Here is a 25,591-nt window from a genome sequence, read left to right as displayed (position 1 = left end):
GTACCTCTTGCCTCCCCGACCCCCAGTGAGTGACTTCCCGTGGAGACCACCCGCGGCTGCATCAATATTTGATCGGCCCTTCTCCAGCGCGTCGCCAGCACTCGCCGGTGGGGCTTGCCAGGCATCGCCCGCGCGGCGCTGCGCGGCGCTGCGCCGGCGCCGGGGCCGGCAGGGGGTTTGGAAGAAGCGGCGCTGCGCTCGCCCCTTCTCCAGCGCGCTCTGCCTGGCTGCGGGGCGCGGCGCCCACCATGCGAGGCTGCCCGCGGCTCGCGCTGCTCTGCGCGCTGCCTTGGCTCCTGCGGGCGGCGGCACCCGGGCACCCAGCCCAACCTCCAGCGCGGCGCCGCGACCCTCGCGACCCCGCCAGAGGCGCGGATTTCGACCAAGTCTACAGCGGGGTGGTGAACCTCAGCACCGAGAACATCTACTCCTTCAACTACACCAGCCGGCCGGGCCAGGTAAGACACTCTCTCGACTCCCAGGGACTTGCCAGATCCCAGAGCTCCGTCGCTGCTTTGGTCCCTTGGGAATCGACCTCGGGAGACCGCAGGGACCAGGGGGGACTCTCGTTCCCTTCTCCTTCAAAGCAATCACTGCCCTGCCCGAGCTGCCGCATCCTTCGCAACCGCTTTCGCCGACAACTCCACTTCATTTCACGCCTCCCGTGGCCTGGTCCTGGGCATTTCTGAGCTTTCCAAGGCTCTGGTTCCCCGCACGGTCTGCAGTCCAGGCCCCCTGCTGGGCCTTTCTCTAGGAAAATCTTGATTCCTAGGGTCGCGGAGGTAAAGGACCGCGACCATGTTTCTAATCCCCTGAGAGGAAAGAACCTAATTTTATTGGGATGAGTCAGCCAGACCCTTCTATTTCATAGCGCCTGGGGAAGAAGAGCTGATCAAAATCTAAAATGGGAATGTGTGTGAATGGACGCTAGCTGTAGAACCTCTGTATTAAATTGTCGCTTCCTGTGTGTTTCTGTACCATTGTCACACATATGTGCTTCAGAGAAGCCAAAAGATCCCGACAGAAATGTTGGAACTGCAGCCATGCCCGATCTATGGAGATATTGATTTTAAATAAGGATAGGTAATTGTGCGAAAGTTCTAGACTTGTTTCAGACAAGAATTGAGGTGAGACAAGGGGAGGAAATGACTGTTCCAGCAACTATCCCTGTGACACATATACTCTGATTATATAATGTAAGAAAATGCATACAGTTAGCCTTTTTTCCTTTAATATGGTACCCTCTGGGGCCCAAAGAAAAGAAAAAATTCTCCATTGTACCTGTCTCTGGATCTTCTTTCCATGTAAATGTGTGTATGTGTCCCTTACTATTCCAGCATTCTGTACTCCCAGGGAAATTCCAGAATTGATGATTAGGATACCACGCCTCCCTCTCTAACTCTCACTTGAGATCAGAACTCAGAAACCTGGTAACTTCCGGTAGTATTGAGCTGGAGGGACTAGTGTGCCTATCACCCTCTCAGACATCTGTGTGTATTTAGCAAGTTCTCTATCTCCAGTCTGGCACTCATTCCTAAGGTGCTGTCACCATGGCAGCACAGCCCTGACCCTGTCCCGTCCTCCACTGACCTTGAGGTCATGCGCTCTGAAGTGAGCAGAAAGGCTGTGGGCAGAGCCATTTCATCATAGACGAGTGGGAGGGGGCAGTTTTTATTCTCCGAACCCCATGTAAGTGACCTCTTCCTATTTGCTGTGCAGTATGGACCAAATGACGTATTACACATGAGGTGTCATCAAATGATGTGCTCAAAGTAAGCCCTGACATCAGGCTTACTGTTTCTCATACATCTGCTTAGAAATAGATTGGCTGCTGTTTAACTGTCATTGGCCTTTTTACCCTTACTATTTGGTAAGTTCCTATGCTACAATACAACATGGTTTGCACTGTTTGCAGTTGGGGTCACCTGCTTGACTTTCCTAGAAAACTGTGAGATATTGAGGACAAGGGCAGAGTCATGTTCATCTCTGTACCCCAGTACCTAGCACAGTGCTTGGCACATAAAAGGGTTGCTAACATTTTGGGGGGAAAATGATTAAGTGAAGAAAGATTTAAAGAATATTTAGGCTGAAGCTAAATAAGATAAACTATATACTATTTTAATAGGTTGAAAGCGTGATACCATTTCAGATAAAAAGTTTTTTTTCATGAAAAAATTTTATGAAAAACAAAAAATTTTTTAAAGTTCTGAGATTATGCCCTTTCCATTTTGTCTGTACGTGTGTTAAAATCAATGGTGATAATCAGTATTTAAAATATCTTTGCATAATATAATAAAAAGTCGGCCACCTCAACAGTCCCTAAAATTTTACTAGTCTGAGAAATACAGTTGGGGACCATGAGACTAGCAGATAATTCAAGCATTTTAATTTTTTTAGTGACAGTATACAATAATATAAACCAGATGTTCTCAAATCTTACAACTTTCTGAGACCCCTCTTTAATGTGCAAATAAGACAGTGGAGCTCTCAACCCACTTACTTTAGAAATTACCCTCTTCTCCTTCTATCCAGTATTTCTGTTGATTTCTCCAGAGATGGCATTTTTCTGATTTTCCCATCCAAACTATTACTCTGTTTCTATCGATAGCCTCTTCTTTGCTTGGCCTCTTTTGCCCCAGGTTGAATACCAGCAACTGCTCCTTCCAATACCATGAAAATACTACTGTTGGATGTAGCAGAATTTTACCGATGGTTTGGAATAACATAAGGAAATTGCAGAACACCACAGGATAAGTGATAGATTAAATCAGAAATCTAAGCAACACTGTCATAACACTTTATCAGCTATTTTTCAACAAGGGAAATTTCAAGATGGTGGCACTCTTTTGGAGGCCCTGGATTGTCACCATCTTTTTGGCCACCTGCCACCCCAAATGCTAGCGTCCCACTCTAAATTTTTGTTACTCTCTTATGTCAAGCAGTTTGCCTCCATTTCCAACCCCAAATTCTGCTAAATAAAAATCTATAAACCAAGAGCAGATGTATGAACCCAAGGGCAGATATATGAACCTAAGAACTTGGCCATGACTTTCGTCCTTTCACCTGAGCAAGTCTTGGTCAGGGCTCTCTTCCCTGCAAGGGTCATTTCCCACCTACTCCTCTTCAGTGCAACAAAGAATTGATTTAGAAAAAAAAAATCTAATTTTTGGAGCTTTAATCTCTTTTCCTTTTTTCTTCAAGCCATTGTTATGTTTGCCATTATTTTTCCTTCAGCTTGGAAGAGAAAGGCTATTCTAAATTTAGGCTTTGGTGGCAAAAGGAAGCTGCAGTGGGAGTCTTCCTCCTAATCTTTCCTGTCAGCCCTGCATCTCCCATACAAAACAGTGTCCCAGAGAACTATTTAGCCAAGCATGTGTCATGCTAATTAGCTGAGCTCAGCACCAGGAAAAGTCTCACATGCCTTCCAGGCAGAGGGTAATGTAAATATGAAGTTGCTATTGAAAAAAAAAAAATACTTAAAGAATAGAGTGACTGGTTTAAATAATGAAAAAAACAAATGAAAGTACCGATTAGGCAAGGTTCAGTTCACAGGGTGTTCTAAAACCACAGGGCTGCAACAAAACTAGAAGGAAATCACCTTGTAGAGAAAGTCACTGGGAATATGTTTGACTAAGACAGAGAGCACAAAAGCAGATTTATTGGAAGTGTGATACTCTTACGGAGACAGATGGCAGCAACAATTGGATGTTTATATTTGAACTAGATGGTGATAAGGAGCCCTTAAATAAAAATCTACCCACCGTGCAACAACAAGATGTCTTTTCTGAGGCTTTCAGTAACAAAATTCATTGTTTGCCATACATTTTTGAATTTGAAATGTTTCCCTAGAAATAGTCCTTTTGTTTTGTTTATTAAACTGAGGCACTTATCTTTTAATGACATATACTTTTTATACCCAAGGAACAATCCTTGGCTTTATTGATATCAACCAGTTGTTGTATATCTATAACCAGTACACCAGACTCTTGGATCCAGATTCAAAATGCCTATCCAGTTCTCATGAACAACGAAATATATATCAGGATATTCTCATGGTAACTGCTAGCTATATGCATCCCTAGTTATGTAGAAGAATTAAAAACTTTGATGTGATACCCTCAGTTCTCCTACTCTAGTATGTACTCTCCCTCTGTTTTCTATTGACTGAGGCAGAGAAGTCTGGTCTGTTATCCTCTCACATCCCCTTACTGAACTGGACTGGTGCTTGTCTGTTAGCATGTTACCTGGGTGATTGATTGGTTACTGTTTTAGTCAATTCAGGCTGTTATAACAGGATACCCTAGTTTGGGTGCTTTGAAAAAGGAATATTTCTCATGGTTCTAGAGGCTGGGAAGTCCAAGGTCAAAGTCAGCAGATTTGGTGTCTGGTGAGAGCCGGCCTCCTGATTTGTAGACAGTGCTTTCTATCTGTGTCTTCACATGGCCCAGAATGCAGAGGAAGAAGCAAGCTCTCTTATCTTCTCTTACAAGGGCATTAATTTTATCATAAGTGCTCTAACCTCATAAGCTTGTTATTTGCCAAAGGTCTTAACCTCCAAATACTATCATATTGGGGATTAGGCTTCAACTTATGAATTGGGGAATGGGGAAACACAGATATTTAACCCAGAGCAGTGACCTCCCACATTTTTTTCTGCGGCTTTGAAAATGGAACACCAACATATCATAAGGATAGTTAGGACCTGATGTTACTGCAATTATGGGTCTGATTTTATAGGGGACACATTTTCTTCCTGCCTAGACCTGATGATTATGTGCTAAATTGTATAATGGTTTCTGTAGGTATGTGCTATCTCGTATGGTAGCCACAATCCATGTGTGACTAGGGAGCACTTGAAACGTGACTGGTCACAAAATGGGATATACTGTAAGTATAGAATACATACCAGTATGAAAAAAATAACAAAATGTATCATTAATATTTTTTGATTATATATTATGTACCAGATATATTAGGTTAAATGAATATATTAATAAAATTCACTTCTGTTTCTTTTACCTTTTTAATATAGCTACTAGAAAATTTAAAAACACATGTGTGGCTTAAATTATATTTTTATTTAGACAGCACTTCTCCAAGTACTACACACTTTAGATAAGTCATACATCCCACGGACAGCTTTGTTGGAGGAAATGAGTCTTAAAAATGTAAATAGGTAAGCAGAACTTGGATAGGCACAAAGAACTAAATAAATGAGGCAGCTGTAAACATTTATGTGCAAATTTTTGTATGGATTTAAGTTTTCAGCTCATTTGGATAGGTACCAAGGAACTTAGTTCCTGGATCATATTGTAAGAGTATGTTTAGTTTTATAAGAAACTATCAAACTTGTCTTCCAAAGTGACTGTGTCATTTCACACTCCCACCAGCAACAAATAAGAGTCTGTTTTTCCACCACATCCTCATCTGCATCTGATGCTGTCAGTGCTTTAGATTTTAGCCATCCTGATAGGTACAGAGTGATATTGTTTTAATTTGTAATGTCCTAATGGCATATATTGTTGAGTACATTTTTATTTGCTTATTTGCCATCCACATTACCTTCCTCAGCGAGGCGTATGTTCAGATCTTTTGTCTGTTTTCAAATGGCATTGTTTGTTTCCTCATTGTTGAATTTTAAGAGTTCTTTATAGATTTTGGACTCTGGTCTTTTATCAGATATAAGTTTTGTAAATATTTTCTCCTTGTCCATCCGGGGCTTGCCTTTTCATTCTTTTAGTAGAATTTTTTTTTCCACAGAGGAGACATTTTAAAATCTAATGAAGTACCACTTAAGTTTTTTTCATTGATCATGCCTTTCATATTGAATCTAAAAAGCCGTCACCAAATCTAAGGTCACCTAGATTTTCTCTTATGTTACCTTCTGGAAGTTTTATAGTTTTGAATTTTATATTTAGGTTTATGATACATAAGGGGTTAATTTTTGTGAAAGGTATAACAATGTCTCTGTCTAGAATTTTTTTTTCTTTGCATATAATGTCCGATTGTTCCAGTACTGTTTGTTGAAAAGGCCACCCAATATGTTTAGTGTTACAGTATCATATATGTGTGTCCGCGTTTACAGCCTGCCTTGAACCAAAGAGGCTGAAGCAGCTTCTTGCCTGGAGCTCACTGTTCTTAACATTGTTCCCAATATTCCCTTCTGTAGTCACCACCTCTAGTTTCTACCATTCTTTTGTTGTTCTTTCTTATTATGTATCTATGTCTCTCTGCTTCTCCCTTCCTTTTGTTTTTCAAACCTTTCTGAACACTTTCAGCCCATTAAGGTTCTTCCTCTTTTGTAGTTGATCTCCTCAGTTTGTTTGAGGCTTTGCTACTGGCAAAGACAGTCCTTCTTCTACATCTCAAGAGATAAGTTTTGTTCCTTATTTTCTGATTCAGAGCCCTGATGGGTAATCTCAAATACTAGAGAGCTGGTCTCCCAATTTTCAAAATTATGCTATAGAATTTTAATAATACCAATGGTGGAGGATAAAGAACATATGTTATTTGAGCAGTCAATATGTATTTGTGTTGACTTCATGTGCCATCATCTTGTTTATTCACATCAACAAGATTTTGTTTGTTAAGTCTACTTAGCTACAGAAATGTAATTGGGCTTACATTTGAGATTTTTGTCTGTTCTTTTTTCCCGTCACTAAAAGAAACATAAAATATCCCCCTCAAAACCATAAGAAAGGGAAATGTACTTTAAACTTAAGAGCTAAAGGGATCTTTTAAATCACCCAATCTCTTCTTACTTAACAGGAGGGAAAACTGAGAGCCAGTTAAATAAATTAACTTGTCCAAAATCTTGCAACTGGCTTGAAGTAAAGGCTAGAAAGTAACTCAGGTTCCTGAGGATATTTCTTCAGGATATTTCTACTAAACTACTCTCCCTCCCCTGTGAGCACATCTTTTTAACAACAACAATAAAAATAATTTTAAAATACCAAGGTCATACTTCCACAGTCAGGTCGTTTGGCCATGCAATTTAAGAGCTTCATGTCTGACTCCCTGACAATTACCAGAAATTGAAGTAGGAAGTCTTTCATTTCTGTTTTCCCCCATGAATTGTCCAGGCACCCATTTGTCTATGTAAGTCAGGCAAGCAGAGTTGACACTAAGTAAAATTGAGATGTTGGCAGATTTTCTTCGGTGTTCCTTGGAGCCATATCCACTCACTAACCATAATATTACTCTGGCTCCCTCTGGATCAAGAGGGCCAATCTTCATCTCTTTTGTATTTTATTTTCATCAGTGCTGGGTTCCTTTTTTGTGCTAGACACAGGGCGGCTTGGAGACCCAAGCAGCTAGTCTTTATATTACTCTAAGACAGTATTAATCCTGAGAACTGGTATTTCTGGATTCCCATGAAACAGCTATGAAGATAAGCCATTGCAAACAGGAATAACCGACTCTTTCTGTCCCTCTATATTTAACTGCCCTTCTGTGGACAAAGTGACTCACACTATTTTAATTAACTTAACTGGAAGCATATGTTATGCTCAAAAAAAAAATTAACATGTAAATGCCAACAATTTTATTCTATCCTCTCCAGTATATGTAAAAAGGGATCCTGTATTTGTCTCCCTTTTCCCCCTCACGCTATCTTCACCAGAGTGGAGGAATTATAGCTTTCTAAGAGAAAGATAGTGTTTACTTTGATAATAAAGAGAAAAAGTGGAGGATAAGGAGAGAGGCAAACGGTGAAGTATGGTGTGCAGAGGGAGTTTGGGGAGGTCTGTGGACAGTAAGTCTCCAAGATAGCTATGGGATATGATTGAAGTAGACAGAAGGAAAGAGAATGTGGGGTCTGGCAAGCTTTTGGCTGCAAGCAACAGAAATCAACCAGCTAACATAAGCAGAAAGATTTGAGTGGTGCACTCAAATCTGAATTACCAGGCTCAGACTACAATTGGGGACCAAAGCAGGCTAAGCTGGGGGGAGTCAGGCAACATGCGGAAAACAGTAGGGAGAGTCCTCAAAAAAATTGAAAATAATGCTGCCGTACAACCCAGCAATAACACTTCTGGCTATTTATCTGAAGAAAACAAAAGCAACAATTCAAAAAAGATATATGCAACCCTATTTTCATTGCAGCATTATTTACAATAGCCAAGATGTGAAAGCATCCTGGGTGTACATCGATAGATGAATGGATAAAGAAGATCTGATACACACACACACACACACACACACACACACACAATAGAATATTATTCGGCAATAAAAAAAAGAATGAAATCTTGCCATTTATGATGTGGATGAATCTAGAGGATATTGCGATAAGTGAAATAAATCAGACAGTGAAAGATAAATGCCATTACTATTTCATTTATAAGTGAACTTTTTTAAAATAATGAAACAAATGAATACACAAAACAAAACAGAAAAATACCCATAGATACAGAGAAAAAGGGATGTTTATCAAAAAAGAGGGGAGTAGAGAGAAGGGGGAAAATTTTTAAAGAAAATGAAGATAAATGTAAAATACTTTTAGCACTTTAAATAAAGAAAAATTTATAACAACAGCCTTGCCACAGCAATGGTTTGCTTGGGTTGTTTACCCAGGCACCACGACCTCCACTGCCATTAGACATGGTCACCCCTGGACGCTGCTGCCATGGACTCCAGTGGTGTCACCATTGCAGTAAATTCTAAATTCTCTCTTCCTATTTGTATTATTTAATCATTATTGAAAGTACCAAGTGGGAACACCAACTGCTCAAGCGTGGGTCATGTATCTGCCCCGTTCGACATCCATAGGCAGCCTTGCCTCCCACAAAACATACACAAGGGGGTCGAGTTAAGGAAGCTCCTCTAACATATGCCAGGGACTTGAATCCTAGGTAGCCCCCAAGTCAACCCCCCAAGAAAAGTCCTCATGGGGTGGGCATTTGTTGAAAGACAGCTATAAGGACCCAGACATGGGTGATCAGGGATCAAGGTGCGGTAGGGAGGACAGCTGGACTCCTGCAGCCTTCCACCTATGCCCATTTAAAGGCCATGGGTGAGGACTAGGTTGCTGGAGAACTTTCTCACTGTGCTTTTTTTTGCCTCCCCCAGTTTGGTGTAGGCGGCTGCCTCCTAGAAAGAAGCTGACTGGGTTCTATGATGTCTGTAAAGGGCAGCTGGAATGGAGAAGAACCACTGTGCAGGTTGACCTGCTGACTCTGAGCATTCCCTCCTTCCCCATGGCCTTCTCGAGGCGGAGCCAGATTACAACTCAGAGAGGAAAGAGGCTGGGTGCGATGTAAAAGTAAAATTGGATGGGAATGGGCAGACTGGACTTCTAGAGATGGAAGTAAAAAAGGGCATGGTCAGCTCAGAGGCCCTCCTCCCTAAAGGGGTTTCCATTCCCATCTCCCTTCTACTCTGAACTCTCCTCACATCTAGCCCCTTCCCTCCGGGATTCTCAGTACTACCCCAGGAGCTGATGGCGCTCACAGAAGTCACAACAGATCTGCAGAAGGAAGTTATATGAGAAGCGAAATTGAACGGCCTTTCCCAAATGCAGCAGAATTAATATACAGAAAGACTTTAAAATAAGCAAAGTGAATAACCTCAAAGAGCCATAAATAGAACGTTGTTAAAATAAAGCAGGTTACAACTGGAAATCCTAGATTTTTAAAATAATACTGTTTACAAAAAGACCTCAGCAGGGGATTGGACATTAGCATGAACAACAGATTAAGGAAGTGGAGGATCAGGCTGAGGATCTACCTAAAGAACAGAAAGAAAAAGAAATTGGGAGGGCAAAAGGAGAAGTATTGACATCTACATAATAGAAGCCCCACAAGAAGAAAACACATTGAGAGAAATAAATATTTGTAGAAATAATGCTGACGAATTCAGAACAGCCTCTTCTCTGACATTTTTTAAGACTTGTTAAAAGCTACAACCTTAGCTAGACTTTCTCATATAAAAACAGTAAATATTTGTAGTGCTATGTACTAAGTGTCAAATACATGTTTGATTCCAAATATGTCACAGATGAATCCTCAAACAGACAAAACAAATACATGGAACAATTAGTAAATATTATGAATCATGAAGATGTGATGTAATTAAATGCTAAATTGGATGGTACAGTCCGTAAGTTTTATGAGTATAAAATGCTAAAATCAGGATGACTTAGCGTCTTCAGGACATACCTGACTTGACACCAATTCTTGTAAGAACTGTCTAGAACAGCATTTCCCAAAGTGTGTTCTGAGAAACATTTGTTCTGTAGGATAGTCTTTGTGTTGCACATAAAAGGGGTTCCGAATGTACTGGAACCCAGTGTTTTGACTGCCTAACATCTGAACCCCATTCCTCTATGTTTGAGTGACTTTTCCATTTCATGAGTCTCCACTAAAGCAGGAAGAATCATTTGCGCTTCAGAAGTAGCACCTGCTTTCTCATCCTCCCCTGCTCCCCCGAATCCCCACCTCAAGCTCAGGCATGGCCTGTGGTCTCAACGCTGCCAATCACCTCTGCTTTACCAGACTTTGACTTGGGGCCAGTGATGCAGGGAAGCAGCTGTCCGGCAGCAACCAACTGAGGCAACAGTAGTTTTCCAAAGATGGCCCTGGTGATGGGGTGGCGGCGCTTAAAACCATCCAGAGACTTTCTAGTGTCCTACGAGTAAACCCCAAGCTCCCTAACATGAATTATAAGACTTTCTAGGACTACAGTGGCTCTTCACGTGCCTCATGCTCCAGCCAGCCTGATTTTCTCCTAATTCTTCAAATATGCCTCAGGCCTTCCTTCTTTCTTCTCTCTCCTTCTTCTCTCTCATTTTGTCCCTCCCTTTCTCCTTCCTTATATCTACTGCACTGTTCTCCTGTTTGGACATTTCTCTTGCTCTGTCCCACATTTTTCTGGTTAATTCCTACTCATCTTTTAGGGAAATACTCCCCCTGAAAGTCTATGCCATGCACTTCCACAGGAACTTGAATCTTAATGCGATGACTGATTTACTTGGCATCTCATGTGCAAACTTTTGATCTCAGCGAGGGCAGTGGCTATGTCTACACTGCTTAGTGACACATCTCCTGTGCCCAGAACAATGCCTCGCACAGGAGGGGCAGTCAAATATTTATTGAATGAACAAAGTTCATTCTAAAGTAGCTGGAATAAGACTGTATACTGTTCTGCATTCCTAGCCTGCCAGTTATTTTATCTCTCTTCCGTATTCTTCTATGTTTTTATTGGAATTAAAATTTTCAATATAAAATTTAGATCATAAACCAAAAGAGGAAAACTTATATAAATGTATTTGTGTCTCAGCTATAGTTGCCATAATGAAATTGGTAAGATGAGATCTATAAAGCAGGCTTCTTAGGAAAGAGCTCTGAATACAAAATGCAGAGAATCTAAAAGTGTAGAGAATAAATGGCTCCCAAGGGGTAAACTGCTCTTTTCAATGAGATGAATGAGCTGTTCCAGGAAAGCTAGAAGCTAAGTTGTGAGAGACAATTAATATTCTACAGGAAATGGACAATATAACCTTCTCCTTTGTCAGGGACAGTTGGGCTTACAAGTGTGTCTCCACACATGGAAAAGAGATAGTTAATAACTGATTGATTGGTGAATATGCAGGAGTAGATAGCTCCCAGGTCTGGGTGGAACAGCTGTGTCCACAGACTAAGGAAGTGGATAGTCTGGATGTTACTATTCCATTCTATAGTTGAAGAAAGTGAGTCCCGGAGAGTTTCAGTGATTTATCCAAGGTCACCCGGATAGTAGATGTGAGTGCCAGAAATAAAACCCAGGTCTACATATCTTTCTTCATTATGGCATAAGTTTACAAAGATGATTTTCCGAGGCTGAATCAGGTAGAAAGAATATTAAACAGTCACATCAATAACTACAATAACTATTTTAATGCTTATCTTTAAAAAAAGAAAAGTATAGCTTGTAATTGAAGCTCAGTTCCCTACAATAGTTATGAAAAGCTTGGAGGAGAATGCACTGTTTAATAGGACTTTCTAGCCTCTAATAAGAAAGGGATTCAAATGGCAAGGCTGCTTTGCCTGAGGGCAGCCGTTTTCTCACAGCAGTTGCATAACAGACTCTCCCAGCAGGCCTGCCTTCACTCAGCATGAGGGTCTGGCAGGTGGGTCTCAGTTAGAGAAAAGCTGATAGTCAGGGAGAGGTACAAAGTCTTTCTTGGAAAATGACTTTATTGCTTAAAAATCCTATAACTCTAATGCTTTGGGTTGATTTATGTCCCCCCAAATTACATGTTGAAGTCCTAACCACTAGGACCTGTGAATGTAATCTTAATTTGGAAGTAAGGTCCTTGCAGTGCTAATCAAGTTAAAATGATATCATTAAGGTGGGCCATAATCCAGTGCGACCGAAATCCTTATAAGAAGTGGGAAATTTGAACACAGACATGCACAGAGAGGAAAGCAGCATGTAAAGACAGAAACACACAGAACAGCATGTGACAACAGAGACAGAAATGGGAGAGCTGCAGCTACAAGCCAGGGACCACCAAGGATGTATGGTCAACACCAGAAGCTAGTAAGAGGCAAGGAAGGATTCTACTCAGAGTCTCAGAGGGAGCATGGTCCTGCTGACACCTTAATATCAGACTTCTAGCCCCCAGAACTATGAGAGAATACATTTCTGTTACTGTAAGCTACCCAGTTTATGGTACTTTGTTACAGCAGCCCTAGGAAATTAATACGCCTGATAACACAGAATCCAGTCTAGTATGTTACTATTCAAGGTATTACTAGCTTTATCTGACCATATTCCTTTTTTCAGGGCAGAGCAGTGGATAAAGGAGTCATGTCAATGAGACTAAAGACAATGTAAATTCTGCAGCTGGCTGAATTAAAAAGAGAGGCAGCTAGTAACCAGAGTTTCTTCAGCAACACATCTTAAAACATATAGTTTCTCTCTCTCTCTCTCTCTCTCTCTCTCTCTCTCTCTCTCTCTCTCTCTCTCTCTCTCTCTCTCTCTCCTATGTGTGTGTGTGTGTTTCTTATGAACATTAGGGTTCTTTAAATAGTCAAGATACTAGTAGTTTGCTTTTATATATGTAGAAATAACATCTCCTAGTCTGTGGCTTGCATCTCCCTTTCATGTATGGAGTTTGTATAGCTCCACAGTGAAACAAGAGACGTTTAAAGATTTCACAGTGGAATTGTTGGAGAAACCTATGTTCATAGTGATGTTCAGTGGAACCAGGGTCAAAATAATGATGCAAGCATGATCTTACCAAGAATTACATGGGGACTGTGACATAAGAAACTTAGGTTGTTTTCACAATTCTTCCATAGCTGAGTATCTTTAGGGAAGTCACATCACTTCATATGTCTCAGACTCATCATCTGTAGATGGAACCTTTGGACTAAATGGTATCCCTGACCACTTCCCAGATTTAAGGTTCTCTAACACTGAGTCAAGGTCATGCACATCATTCAGGCAATGGCAGGACCTATGTGGACAAGCACAACTTCACTGGCCAGCGTCTGTGTTGTTTATCTGACTCCCCCACATGGGTAGCCACTTCGTCCTCCATGTGCCCAGTACCTGCTTCCATTGTTACCATACTATCATCACATTATGCTGTTGGTAGTAACACCATTTGTCTCTTTAATTAGATCATGAGCTCCTCCAGGTCAGGTTTGCCTTTAGTATCTCCCAACACTTCCCAGAGCTCCTGACTCAGATAATGTTTGACAAATGATAGAGAGAACATGAGAGGGTAGGAGGAAAAATGGAAAGAGGGAACGAAGGAAGGAAAGAAGGAAGGAAGGAAGGAAGGAAGGAAGGAAGGAAGGAAGGAAGGAAGGAAGGAAGGAAAGAAGGACCAAAGAACCTAAGCACCCCCAAGATCATAGATTTACTAAAACAGTTTTACATTAGGAAAAGGAACCATTAGCAAACACTATTGCAACTATTTTACAAGTGGAATCAGTTTTTCAAGATCACATAGGAAAATAATGGTGTGCTTAATAATGGAAATCAATCTCTGTTATAATCTGATATTCCAACTAATGGAGCCTACAGTCTCATTACTTTAACAAAACCAAACTAGCTTTTGAATTAAACTCATTTCCATTCTCTCTATGCAATAGAGCTATATTACTATAATTCTGAACTTTTCTCTACTGACATGTTTTAAAAGATTAAAAAGGAAGTCTCTAAGCTTTACAACCTTTCATTATCATGATCTATATAATATCAGAGATGCAAGTACTTAAATAATTGTATTTTATTGTTATTATTTATGCCTACAGCACCCGGTCTCCCATCTAAGCACTAACCAGGCCCGACCCTGCTTAGCTTCTAAGATCAGACATCAGGCTTATTTAGGGTGGCATGGCCATAGACTATGGACTGTGGCTCCACTGAGGTGTGAACCCAGAACTTTCTGCGTGTAAAGCAGACATGCTAATTGCTACAATTCGGAACCACGTCCTTAAATAATTCTTCTCCCTTATCTAGAATACAATTCTCCCTGTCATAAACAAGGAGAAAACAAGATCCATGCATTAAAAAAGTTCCATTGTCATGACAACAGGAGGAAAAATCTTGGCTCTAAAGAATAGTGTGTTACAAGGTGTCAAGGTCCATTATGCATGATTAATACACTGTTCTTCATTTAGTTTTGCCTTTACACAGCTTACTTCACTGTCCAAATGTAATCCAATTTTCTCAGTTGCACATTAGCTTCTGGAAAGGCAAAGCAAATTCTAAATGGGGCTCTTTATCCTTTCCTGAGGGTAATGCATTATCTGTTCATTTTGAAAAACTGCCCAGTGTCTTATATCTCCTGCTTTAATATATTTTTTCAATTTATTATGCTAGTATCTCTGAGTTTATATTATAATTAGTAAGATCATTATTAAATAATAATAAAGAGCCAGACCAGGAATTAAATTAGGATGCGGAGACCAACAGTAGAGTGGGGTAATCATAGCAGTGAAACGCCTGTTCTGTTCTTCTCCCAGCAGACCTCCTTCCTGCTAGCCCTGAGTCAGCCCTAAGAGACACCAGCTTCCAAATGTTGACAAGTTGCTGACAAATGGGGCCATCCACCAGATGGTTTTTTTGAAACAGTACTTCCCAAAGTGTAGGCTCCAATCCGTGTGTATCAGAATCACCCAGTGTGCTTGTTAAAAACTCATATTTTAAAGTTCTGTTCTTGATCTACTGAATCAGAAATGCTGAGGGTGGGCTTGAGGGATCTGAATGCTAAAAAGCACACTAAAATTTGAGAATCACTGCCTTAAAGTAAAGTGTGAAAAAAAAAAAAGGAGGGAAATCCCTTCTGGCACTAAGTAAGAAGGGAGAAGGAGGCTGAATCCTCCATGAAGAAATAGGAAGCAAGCAAGCTAAAGATGAAGTTTGCCTAGTTCACAGCTTTCCTTAGGTTTTACTGCAGTTCTCACTAGGGTGGATTTAAGCAAGAGAAAGTGTGCTTTGGAACCTTATGCTATATAATGCTGGTGAGTGTGTTACAAACCTCAAAAGTGCACCTGCTTCTAAGCTAATTGAGGCTAGAAATGCCAAACATGAAGTTTGCAGCTTCCTAGAAAAGCCAGGCAGGCAAATTAACAGTTACAATACAGTGAGGTCCACAATGAAATACCACTTCACACCCACCAGGGTGGTTATAATCAAGAAGACAGACAACAGCAAGTGTTGACAAGGGTGTGGAAAAGTTGGAATTCTTATATAGTGCTGCTAATGTAAATTACCAAAATGCAAAATGATGTAACTCTTTGGAAAACATTTTGACAGTTTCTCAAAAAGTTGAACATAGAGTTACCACGTTATTCAGCAATTCTACTTCTAATAATATACTCTCAAAATAACTGAAAACACATGTTCATAAAAAACCTGTATACAAACAACATGGTTTGTAATAGCCAAAAGGTGGAAACAACTAAAATGACCATCAACTAAAGAATAAACAAATGTGGAATATTCGTACAATGGAATATTACTTATCAATAAAAACAAATGAAGTCTTGAGACATGTTATAACATGGAAGAACCCTGGAAACATTATGCTAAGGGAATTAGCCATATAAAAAAGGGAATATATTATTTCATTTATATGAAGTGTCCAGAACAGGCAAATCCATGGAGACAGAAATTATATTAGTGATTAACAGGAATTGGGAGAAAGAGGGAATAAGGAGTGACTGCTAAGGGGTACAGGGCTTTTTTCAGGGGGTGATGAAAATACTCTAGAATTAGATGGTGGTGATTGCTCAGGTCTATAAATATACTAAAAACTACTGAATTATTAAGAGTGAGTTGTGTGTGAATTATGTTTCAATTTTAAAAAGTGACAGAAGACATATCTAAGAAAAAGGTAGTAAATTTGACCACATTAAAAAAAAATGCTTTGCGATAGTCTATAGGAAAAACTCACTTCTGTTTTCTTCTACTCACACCCACAACACTTCTGACACCAGATGTAAGTTTTCCACACATCAAGCAATTCTGTGACACTGCTGAGTACCCTGCAATTCAATTCAGTCCTGACACTATCTACTAAGTGTTAGCATCAGATCTCACAGGTTAAGGGTCCGGGGCCACAAGACTGCCCACCCACCACTTCAGACACCAACTACAAGTCCAGGCTGTCACCAATGCTTCTGACCAACCAGCTATAAATCAGAGGTGCCCATGACGCCCTCCTCAGTTTCGATTAATTTGCTACAGCAGCTCACAGAAAACAGTTTATTTACTAGGTTTCTGGTTCATTATAAAGGATATAACTGAGGAACAGCCAAAGGAAAGAGATGCATAGGGTGAGGTCCAGAAGGGTGCAGAGTGCAGAAGCTTCTGCCCTTGTGGAGTTTAGGTGTACCACACTTCCAGCACATGGATATATTCACCAACCAAGGAGTTCTCCAAAACCCCTAGTTTGGGGATTTTTATGGAAGCTTCATCACATAAGCACGATCAATCATTAGCTCAATCTCCAGTGCCCTCCACTTCCCAGAGGATAGGGATGTGGAGCTGAAAGTTTCAGCCTTCTAATCATGGCTCGATTGGTCTTTCTGGCAACCAGCTCATATCCTGAAGATACCCAGGAGCCCAGCCAGAGTCTCCTCATTGGAGCAAAAGAGGCTCCTATCACCCAGGAAATTCCAAGGGATTTTATAAACTCTGTTAAGAACCAGGGTCAAAAATCAAGAATTAGAACAAAAGAGGCTCTTAAAGCTCTCATCACTTAGGAGCATCTTTTGGGACATAACCCTTTCGAGAAACAGCAGGTAATTGGGCATGTCGGGGGTTGGCAGGCAATTAAACTAGAGAAGGCAGTAATCAAGAAGAACCTTGGGGATTTAAATCAGGGGAGAACTGATGGACTTGTTAATAAATGGTGTTGGGATAACTGAAGAGCCATATGAAAAAAAAGATAAAATTGAAATCATTTTTCACACCATATGCTAGTATTAATTACAAAAATGAAGCCATAAAATACTAGAAGAAAATATAGGCCTCAGTAACTTGGAACGGTAAAACTTTCTTGGCTCTGACTCAAATTCCAGGGAAAGGATTAAGAAATTTGGCTGCTTGAGTCTAGTCAATCCTCTAGCTCTAACCATCAGTTTATGGGAAATTTAGGAGATAAAAGAACCAGTTTAACAACATCACAGGGTGCAATCAACAAAATCTAGAATGTGGATACTTCTGCTTTGTGAGTGGTTTTCTTTAACAATCAAATGACAAAAAAAAAAAAAAAAAAAGAAATGAGGGAGGGGTATTTTGGGATTAAGAGACTCAAAAAGACACATTAACTAAATGCAATATGTGGATCTTGTTTGTACCCATTTTTTAAAAAGAACTATTTTAAAAGCAATTTTGAAACAAAATTCAAACACCGTGTGAATAATTGGATAATTTTAAAGAATTATTAATTTTATTAAGTGCAATAGAAGTGTGTTTATGTAAAAAAAGAGGCCTTACATTTTAGAGATATAGATTGAACTATTTACAGATGAAATGGTGTGATCATTGGTATTCACTGTAATCCAGTAAGGGTGTATGTGGGAAATAGGAGGTATAAATGAAATTAAATAGTACATCGATTAATATTTATAAAAGTTGGATGATAAGTACATGAGGATTCGTTATACTATTCTTGTTACTTTGAAGTAAATCTAAAATTTCCCAGAGCACTGATGGTCTTCTTAGCAGGAGAATGCCGAGATGAAATTGGCATCTGAGGGTCGAATAGCCCTAGAAATAAGAGACTAGATAGGGTGCTGCCAAGGAGGTTCATAGTGATAAAGGACTGAACTCTGAGAGTGTCATTGGGAGTGGAGGGGAGGGTCTAGAATTGGACAGTATGAAGGAGATGGAAGTAGTAGAACTCGATCTAATAAATAGTTGAGAAGCTAAAGAGACAGGAATCAGGGATTGTTGTCAGGTTTCAGGCTTGGATGAATGGCTGCGTGTTGGGGCCATTCACCAAGCAAGGCAGTTCAGAAGAGCTTAAAGTTAGGAGTGAAAGGAGTGAAAGATTCCATTTCTGACTGATTGCATTTGAGGTGCAATGTGGAACATCAGAGTTTAGAAAAGAAGTCTGCAATAGAGATAGTGTTTCGGTGATTATCAACTGCAGCATGACTTCCATGGAAACATGTGGAGTATAGGCTCAAGAAAACACTACCTTTATGAGCATGCTTTTCTTACCAAATTAATAAATTACTTTTGGGCTGTTTTAACATTAAAAGAACAAAGTGGCTTAAACTGGGAAAATGATGTAAAAGAATGAAATAGTGATATATGATATCTATTTGGTCCTATTTCCTATTAATTTCCATTTTGAACAGGTGATACTCAAGGTCTAAGTGCAGGATTTTCTTGTTTCATTTTCTTTCCCCTAATAAAGGAGCTTTCGAGAGAACATTAAGGCTTTAATACATTGGGGGTGGGAGTGGGGGAAATCTTATATGAAAGATAAAATCTTACTTTTTATTTTTTACTTTGTTTATTTTTTTTCTTCTATTTTGTTTTCTCCATGTTGCCTACAGTATCATGGAAACTGAAGGAAAACATCAAAACCGTTTAGATCCAGGGTCACAGTTCAATTTTCTGTCCTTAAAACAGCCAAGATAGTGTTAAATCTTTGGGTTGACACGTGTATTCAGAAGGAGCCATGGAGATGCTGATATAAAAAGTTTGTGTTAGGGATTGATTTATGCCTGGGACAGGGCAAAGAGAAGAAAACTCAGCCTCTGTGGTATTTGTTGCTGGGGAAGCATCGGGCCATCTGCTAGGCCCTAATAAAACATGACGATAACATTTTGGTTTGAAGCACAGAACGATTTTCCAGAGCAAAATTCAAGTTTGTCAGCAATTGAGGCTCTTGTTGGTCTTTTTTTTCTTTTTAAGATAATGGTATCTTTAGTATTTATATTTAAAGAAAAAGAGAAGGATGTTAATACCTTTCTTGCTTTGTTCTGGGCTTATTCGCAGAATCTTGTGTTGACTGCCCAATTCAAACTCCGCAGACTGCCATTAGAAGCCTCCATCATTTCGTTTCACCCAAGACCACTTAAATCAGAATTTTGGTGGGTTAGACTCAGACATTGGTTTTTAAAAAAACTTTTCCCTGGTGATTTGAATGTATGATCAAGGTCAAGTGGTTCCAATATGAGAAAGAAAAGACAGCAGGGGCATTTGAATTATCTATGGTCAGAATACATGTGAAAAAGCTTTTCAGAGCTTCAGGCGGCAGCTATGATGTGTGTGCATGTGCATGTATGTGCAGGTGTAATGTGCATGACCTCTCTCTGCCCTGGCTCACAGGTGAACGCCATACGGGTGTATGTGAACAGCTCCTCAGAAAACCTCGACTACCCGGTCCTCGTCGTGGTTCGCCAGCAGAAAGGGGTACTGTCCTGGCAGGTTCCTCTGCTCTTCCAAGGACTGTGAGTGGGTCTTCACCCAAACACTTCCACTACATCGGTGTTTTTCAATGTCCTAGACCTTAATTGGTCTTTTCCCTAGGGAAAGGATAAATTTCACATTTGGAATGTTGACATTGTGTGTGCTCATCGCGAACAGTGGTTGTGTTGCATACTCTGGCATGCTCAGCTCTGTTCAATTCTGTCCTCTTTGAAGTTCAGAAAAGCTATTTTGCCTAGATTTGTAGCACCCAAAAGAATTCGTACCATTTCAATTCTATCCAGAATTAAATAAATGTCCTATAGCTCTTGGTTGGTTAGCGGGCCATCCACTGAGGACAGAGCTAGGCCCAGCAGTCGACTTAAGTGAGTAACACCTCCTCCATTGTTCAGAATGCCCACCGAGTTTGTGTTCTTTATTCATAATATTTATTGAGCACTACTAAGTGATAGGAGCTGGGGATATAACAGTGAAAACAAAACAAAACAAAGTCGTTGCCCTCATTGAGTTTATATTTTTACAGGTGAAACTATCCAAAGCACTCTGGCACTGTAAGAAAAAACCCAGGAGTGCATACAGACGTGGAGATATACTATAGTATTAAATTGTTTTTAGAAGTTGAGGAATTTGATGATTAAAATACTGACTCTGAGAGCCTTGACTTGGACTCTGGGGCTTTCTTTATGCTCCATTTTGCAAAAGCTTAAATAATGGGAAAATGGACTCACCGATTGTTTGATCAGGACAGTTTCCCTTTCGTAATTTGATATGTTTCCTCCCTGAATTAGGAGGATGGTTTCATGTAATGTAGATACAGCCTAAGTGAATTGCTCATCCAAAATGGTCCTCACATCCCTGTTATTATGTCACAGAACCCTACGTCCAGAGCACTGATTCTAAAATCACTATTAATAGGTCCAGTATGAAGTTTAAAATATAAGGACTTGAAAACAAATTCGAGGAGAAATGAAATGCAATAGGTTTCTTTCCTGCTTGCTCATTGAGACTCTTTCTCATTCTTGCTGGTTTTTTCCCTCCATTGGCTGCTACAGATACCAGAAGAGCTACAACTACCAGGAAGTAAGCCGCACCTTATGCCCCTCAGAAGCAACCAATGAAACAGGACCACTGGAGCAACTGATATTTGTAGATGTAGCATCCATGGCACCTCTGGGTGCCCAGTACAAACTGCTGGTTACCAAGATCAAGCACTTCCAGCTGCAGTAAGCAGGACTCACTGGGGCCTTTCTCTGTTCACTCGTCTTCTCTTCCTGTGCTTGTGCATGCTCAATCTAGCTTTCTTCCTTACAGATCAGCATTCTAGAAAGAAATTTTCTATTTGGCATATTGTCTTAATACCTTTAGATGTCTCCTGCTCACAGCTGGGCAGCAGAGCTTTATATTTTCTGTGCAATAGGAAGGCGGTAGAGGACTAGTGCAGAGAAGGAGGGTGGTCGACCTTATAGGTGTGTCTATTCTTGGGGGTCTGTATGAGGGCCCTGTCCTGTCTGCAGTCCAGGTAAGAGTCACTGGTGACTGGGTACTTTTGTATTACTCACCAGTACCACTCTTCTAAACGAAGTTTTTTTTGTTTGTTTTAAGGAAGACCTTAAGCTTTTTTTTTTTCTTCTATCTTTATTGCTATTTCAGTTTTCTCCTTCCAGGTTAGGAAGGCATAGAGTTAGAAAATGATAAAGTATACGGCTTTGTTCTTTGTACAATTTCCTCCTTCTCCTTGCACTCCCATCCTTTGTAACAAAATCAGTTGGAATACACCATCTCCAATTGTTTATATTAGAGGTGGAATATAACAAATTCATTTGGCAGCATTGTCCCCATTGTTCTCTCCCTGAGGTTACTCTTGTAAGACATTGTGTAAATCTGTGTGTAAATTTAAACAGAAAGACTAAAGTTATTTCTTAATAAGGCCAAGAAACTTCAGGAACTTTTCCGCCCTATGCTACTCCAAGCTCAAAGCTTTTTAAGGGTCCAAACCATTTCCTCCCCTCTCAGTGTTTTAAATAAAGTTTGAATGAAAATATTGTTAAATCAGGTATATAAAAATTAGAATTTATACTCATCAAAGCATCATTAAGAGAACAAAAAGATAAAACCATAGACTAGGAGAATATATTTCCAACACACAGAATGTCAAAGGGGTTCTTATGTGGAATATGTAAAGAACTCCTACAAATCAATAAGAAAAATGGACAAACTCCTGGCTGCTATCCCTATTTACCACCTACCCTTCTGTGGCTCTGGCTTCTTATGGGCAAGAATCTTGTTGCCTATAAGTCTGGGCACTGCGCCAGGTGGATGCAAGTCTATATGGCTGGACAAGGTCCAGACACAGCTTCATGGAACAAATAGATTTTCTGAGGCAAAAATGAGATCTCGGAAGCAGAAACTGTACTTGAGAAAACAATCCTGTGACCTGTACCTGTCACTAGGACTTTGGAACAGAGACAGAAAAATCTCAGAAGGGTAATCAATGTTTATATTTACCCAAGAGGGAGTGGGAATATATTTTTTATATTTATATATGAGTATTATTTATTTTATATATAAATTTATATTATACTATAGAATATATAGTATAGAATATAGAATATAGAATATATATTATAAATATATAAACATAATATGTTATAAATAAATATATATAAATAGACTCAAATATGCCAAGTAAAGACAAACAAATGTCAAGTGGGATTTTAAAAAATGAAAACTAAATATATGTTGCTTACAAGAGTACAATCTTAAATAAAAGAACATATATATGTTGTAAATAAAAAGATAGTAAAAGAAATACTATACTAACACTAACCAGAAGAAAGTTAGTGTAGTCTACCAATATTATATGAGATACCTCTTAGTGCAAAAAGCATTATTAGAGATAGACATTTTGTATTTCTAAAAGAATTATTCACCAGGAAGACTTAAATTTAAACTCTAAATTTGTATGCACCTAGTGACATTACTTCAAAATATATAAAACGAAAATTACAGAATGAAAAGGAAAACTGGACAATTCCACATTCTTTGAAGGAGACATGTCTACAGCTAATAAAATAAGCAGACCAAAAATTTTAATCTCTGTATATAAAGTAATTAGATAGAATAGGCATTGGCAAGCTATGACTTATAGGCTGGCCACTAGATTTTGTAAATAAAGTTTTACTGGGACACAGCCCTACATATTGTCTATGGCTGTTTTTATGCTAAATGGCAAAGTTGAGTGGTTGGGGCAGAGACATTATGGCCACAAGCCTAAAATATTTACTGTTTGGCCCCTCAAGAAAAAGTTTGCCAATACCTGATATAAAAGAGCAGACAACATGATTAATAAATTTGAATTAATTAATGTTTTTAGAAAACCTCATCCCAAAATGATGCCTAATTTTTTCAAGTACACATGCAACATTTACCAAAATTGTCAAGCTCTAATACATATTGGTAAATTTCAAAGGACTAAAATCCTTTATACGGAATTGACATAGAAATAAACCACAAAATGATATATAGAAAACCACAAATGTTTAGAAATTAAGTAATCTGCTTCTAAATAACTTATGAGTCAAAGAAGAAATCACAATAGAAATTAGAAAATATTTTTAATAAATTATAATGAAAATATGGCATATTCAAACTTTTAGGATGCAACTAAAGCACTGCTTAAAAAAAAATGTATAGCAAGTATATATGTTTAAAAAAAAGGAAAATGCCTGAAAATTACTGTATTAAGTATCCATTTCAAAAAGTTAGAAAAAAGAACTGAAAATAAAACTCAAAAAAAGTAAAAGAAAGTAATAAGAGTACAAAAAATGAAATAGAAAACATATTGACAGATGACAAAATGAACCAAACTACCAGCCAATTATTTGAAATGACTATTATTTTTATACCTTAAAAAAAAAAAAAAAAAAAAAAAGACAGGCAAGCCCACTGGGGGAAAAAATAGGTAAGAGACTTGAACAGACACCTTACTAAAAAAGCTATCCAAATGGTTCAAAAACACAATCTCGTTAGCTATCAGCAATACAAATTAAAACAATAATGAGATTTCACTATACCTACCAAACTGCTATAATTCAAAAGGACTGACAGTGCTGTTCCACTCCTAGTTACATACCTAACTCCTAGGTATATATTGTTGTATTCATTTAACAGAACATTACACAACAGTAAAAATGAACAAACTGTTGCTGTACCTACCAACATGGAAAAATCTCACTAACACAATGTTGAGCAAAAGAAAGCAGACACAAGGAATACAACTTGTTTGCTTCCATTTATATCAAGTGTAAAAACAGACAAAACTGTTCTGTCATGTTAAATATCAGGATTGTGGTACCTATAGGAAGGAAAGAGGAAGTACATGGTTATGTTTGCCTGGTGAGAATTCATTCATATGCATATTTACGACTTGTATTGTTTTCTATGTGTGTTATATTTCAATAAAAACGTTAAGTTTTTAAAAATTAGGATATCTAAGCATAGTATATCCTACTTTTTTTGCAGCTATTTTTCTGACCAGAATAATCCATTCTATGATAAAATGTTTCTTGAATTTTTAAAGGCAGTTTACAAAAAATCCTGTAGCCAATAGAGTTGCTAAAAGGAATCAAATGCTTATCTCAGTTTTCTCTACACCCCTTGACCATGTATATCCATACAGACAGATGGACAGATGATGAATGAACGGTCAGAATGACGGAGAATTAGTCATAGCATTTTTTCCAAGACCTTCCATTAATTTTGGCATAGAAAAAGGTGCTGTGATAATTCAAGAACAAAGATTCACCCTCCACCTGCCCCCCCCCCCCCGCCACCACCACCACCAAAGAAAAGGCAGGAAAAAATTCCCTAATGGATAAGATCCACCCAGATCAATTAAATCAGAGGGAGATTCGAGCATTCATGTATATTTTCTTAAAGTTTCCTAAGTGATTCTAATATTAGCCCGAATTGAGAATCACTACACTTAAGCAATTTCTAAGTATGGTGCTTATGTTTCATTGGTTTAATAAATAAATCTATTTATGAGATTAAGCAATATGAGAATTCATGGTTTCACATTTGAAGGAAGTGGCACCACATCAGCTGGACAGGCAGCAGTTTGAACTTAAGAGAAGCCTTGCCTCGACTGATTGGTCTCTGTGTCTTTCACCTGTCACTCTCACCTGGGGGCAGTGTACTTAGATTCTAGGGCCAGTTTTCTGTGAGATTAGTTAGACCCTTTGGAGAACTGAATTCTGTGAAATCGAAGCCGTAGATCACAACTCTGTGCAAATTCATTTCTGTTCCCACCTCTTATACTGTGACTTGACCTCAGCAACCAGACTTTCAGAGGATTTCAAAATGCACACAGTTACTAGCGCTTTTATGAGAATAAGATAAGCCTGAGAAGAGAGGATTTCTTCCCACCCCAGCTCTGGATTGTTCCACACTAGTCTTGCCAGTGACCCGGAAATTCAGAGGAGGATGGTAAAGGGCAAGATCCGAGGATTGTGGTGAGATCTGGACTCTACGTTTTGAGAGAAACACTGAAGAATTAACTCAAAATTCCTAACATTGCAGTTGCCGTTGTACGTTTTTTAGTGGCAGACTAGAAGGTATATGAAACGTGTTCCAGGATTTTTTTTTCTAAAATCATAAGTTTTCAGAATGGAAGGTTTTGAGGGGAACTAATCCACTCATCTTA

At 39.2% G+C, this 25,591-nt stretch overlaps 1 protein-coding gene across 3 annotated transcripts in view; it reads left to right on the top strand.

Annotated features, from left to right (window-relative positions):
* Positions 1-233: 233 nt before the first annotated feature.
* SIDT1 (SID1 transmembrane family member 1) overlaps positions 234-25,591 on the top strand; it is a 77,679-nt gene continuing 52,321 nt past the window's right edge. For 2 of the 3 annotated variants that reach the window (XM_036219362.1, XM_016150676.2), the window contains exons 1-3: positions 234-458; positions 19,789-19,910; positions 20,940-21,110. In XM_036219362.1, the coding sequence (XP_036075255.1) occupies positions 249-458; positions 19,789-19,910; positions 20,940-21,110 (503 nt within the window). In that variant the 5' untranslated portion in view covers positions 234-248. Of the gene's footprint in view, positions 459-19,788; positions 19,911-20,939; positions 21,111-25,591 lie in introns of those variants that run through there. The other variant, XM_036219363.1, reaches the window with a different exon arrangement.

Source organism: Rousettus aegyptiacus, unplaced genomic scaffold (genome assembly GCF_014176215.1).
Source record: "Rousettus aegyptiacus isolate mRouAeg1 unplaced genomic scaffold, mRouAeg1.p scaffold_m13_p_4, whole genome shotgun sequence".
NCBI classification, from domain to species: Eukaryota; Metazoa; Chordata; class Mammalia; order Chiroptera; family Pteropodidae; genus Rousettus; species Rousettus aegyptiacus.
This window is presented reverse-complemented; position numbering and strand designations above follow the sequence as displayed.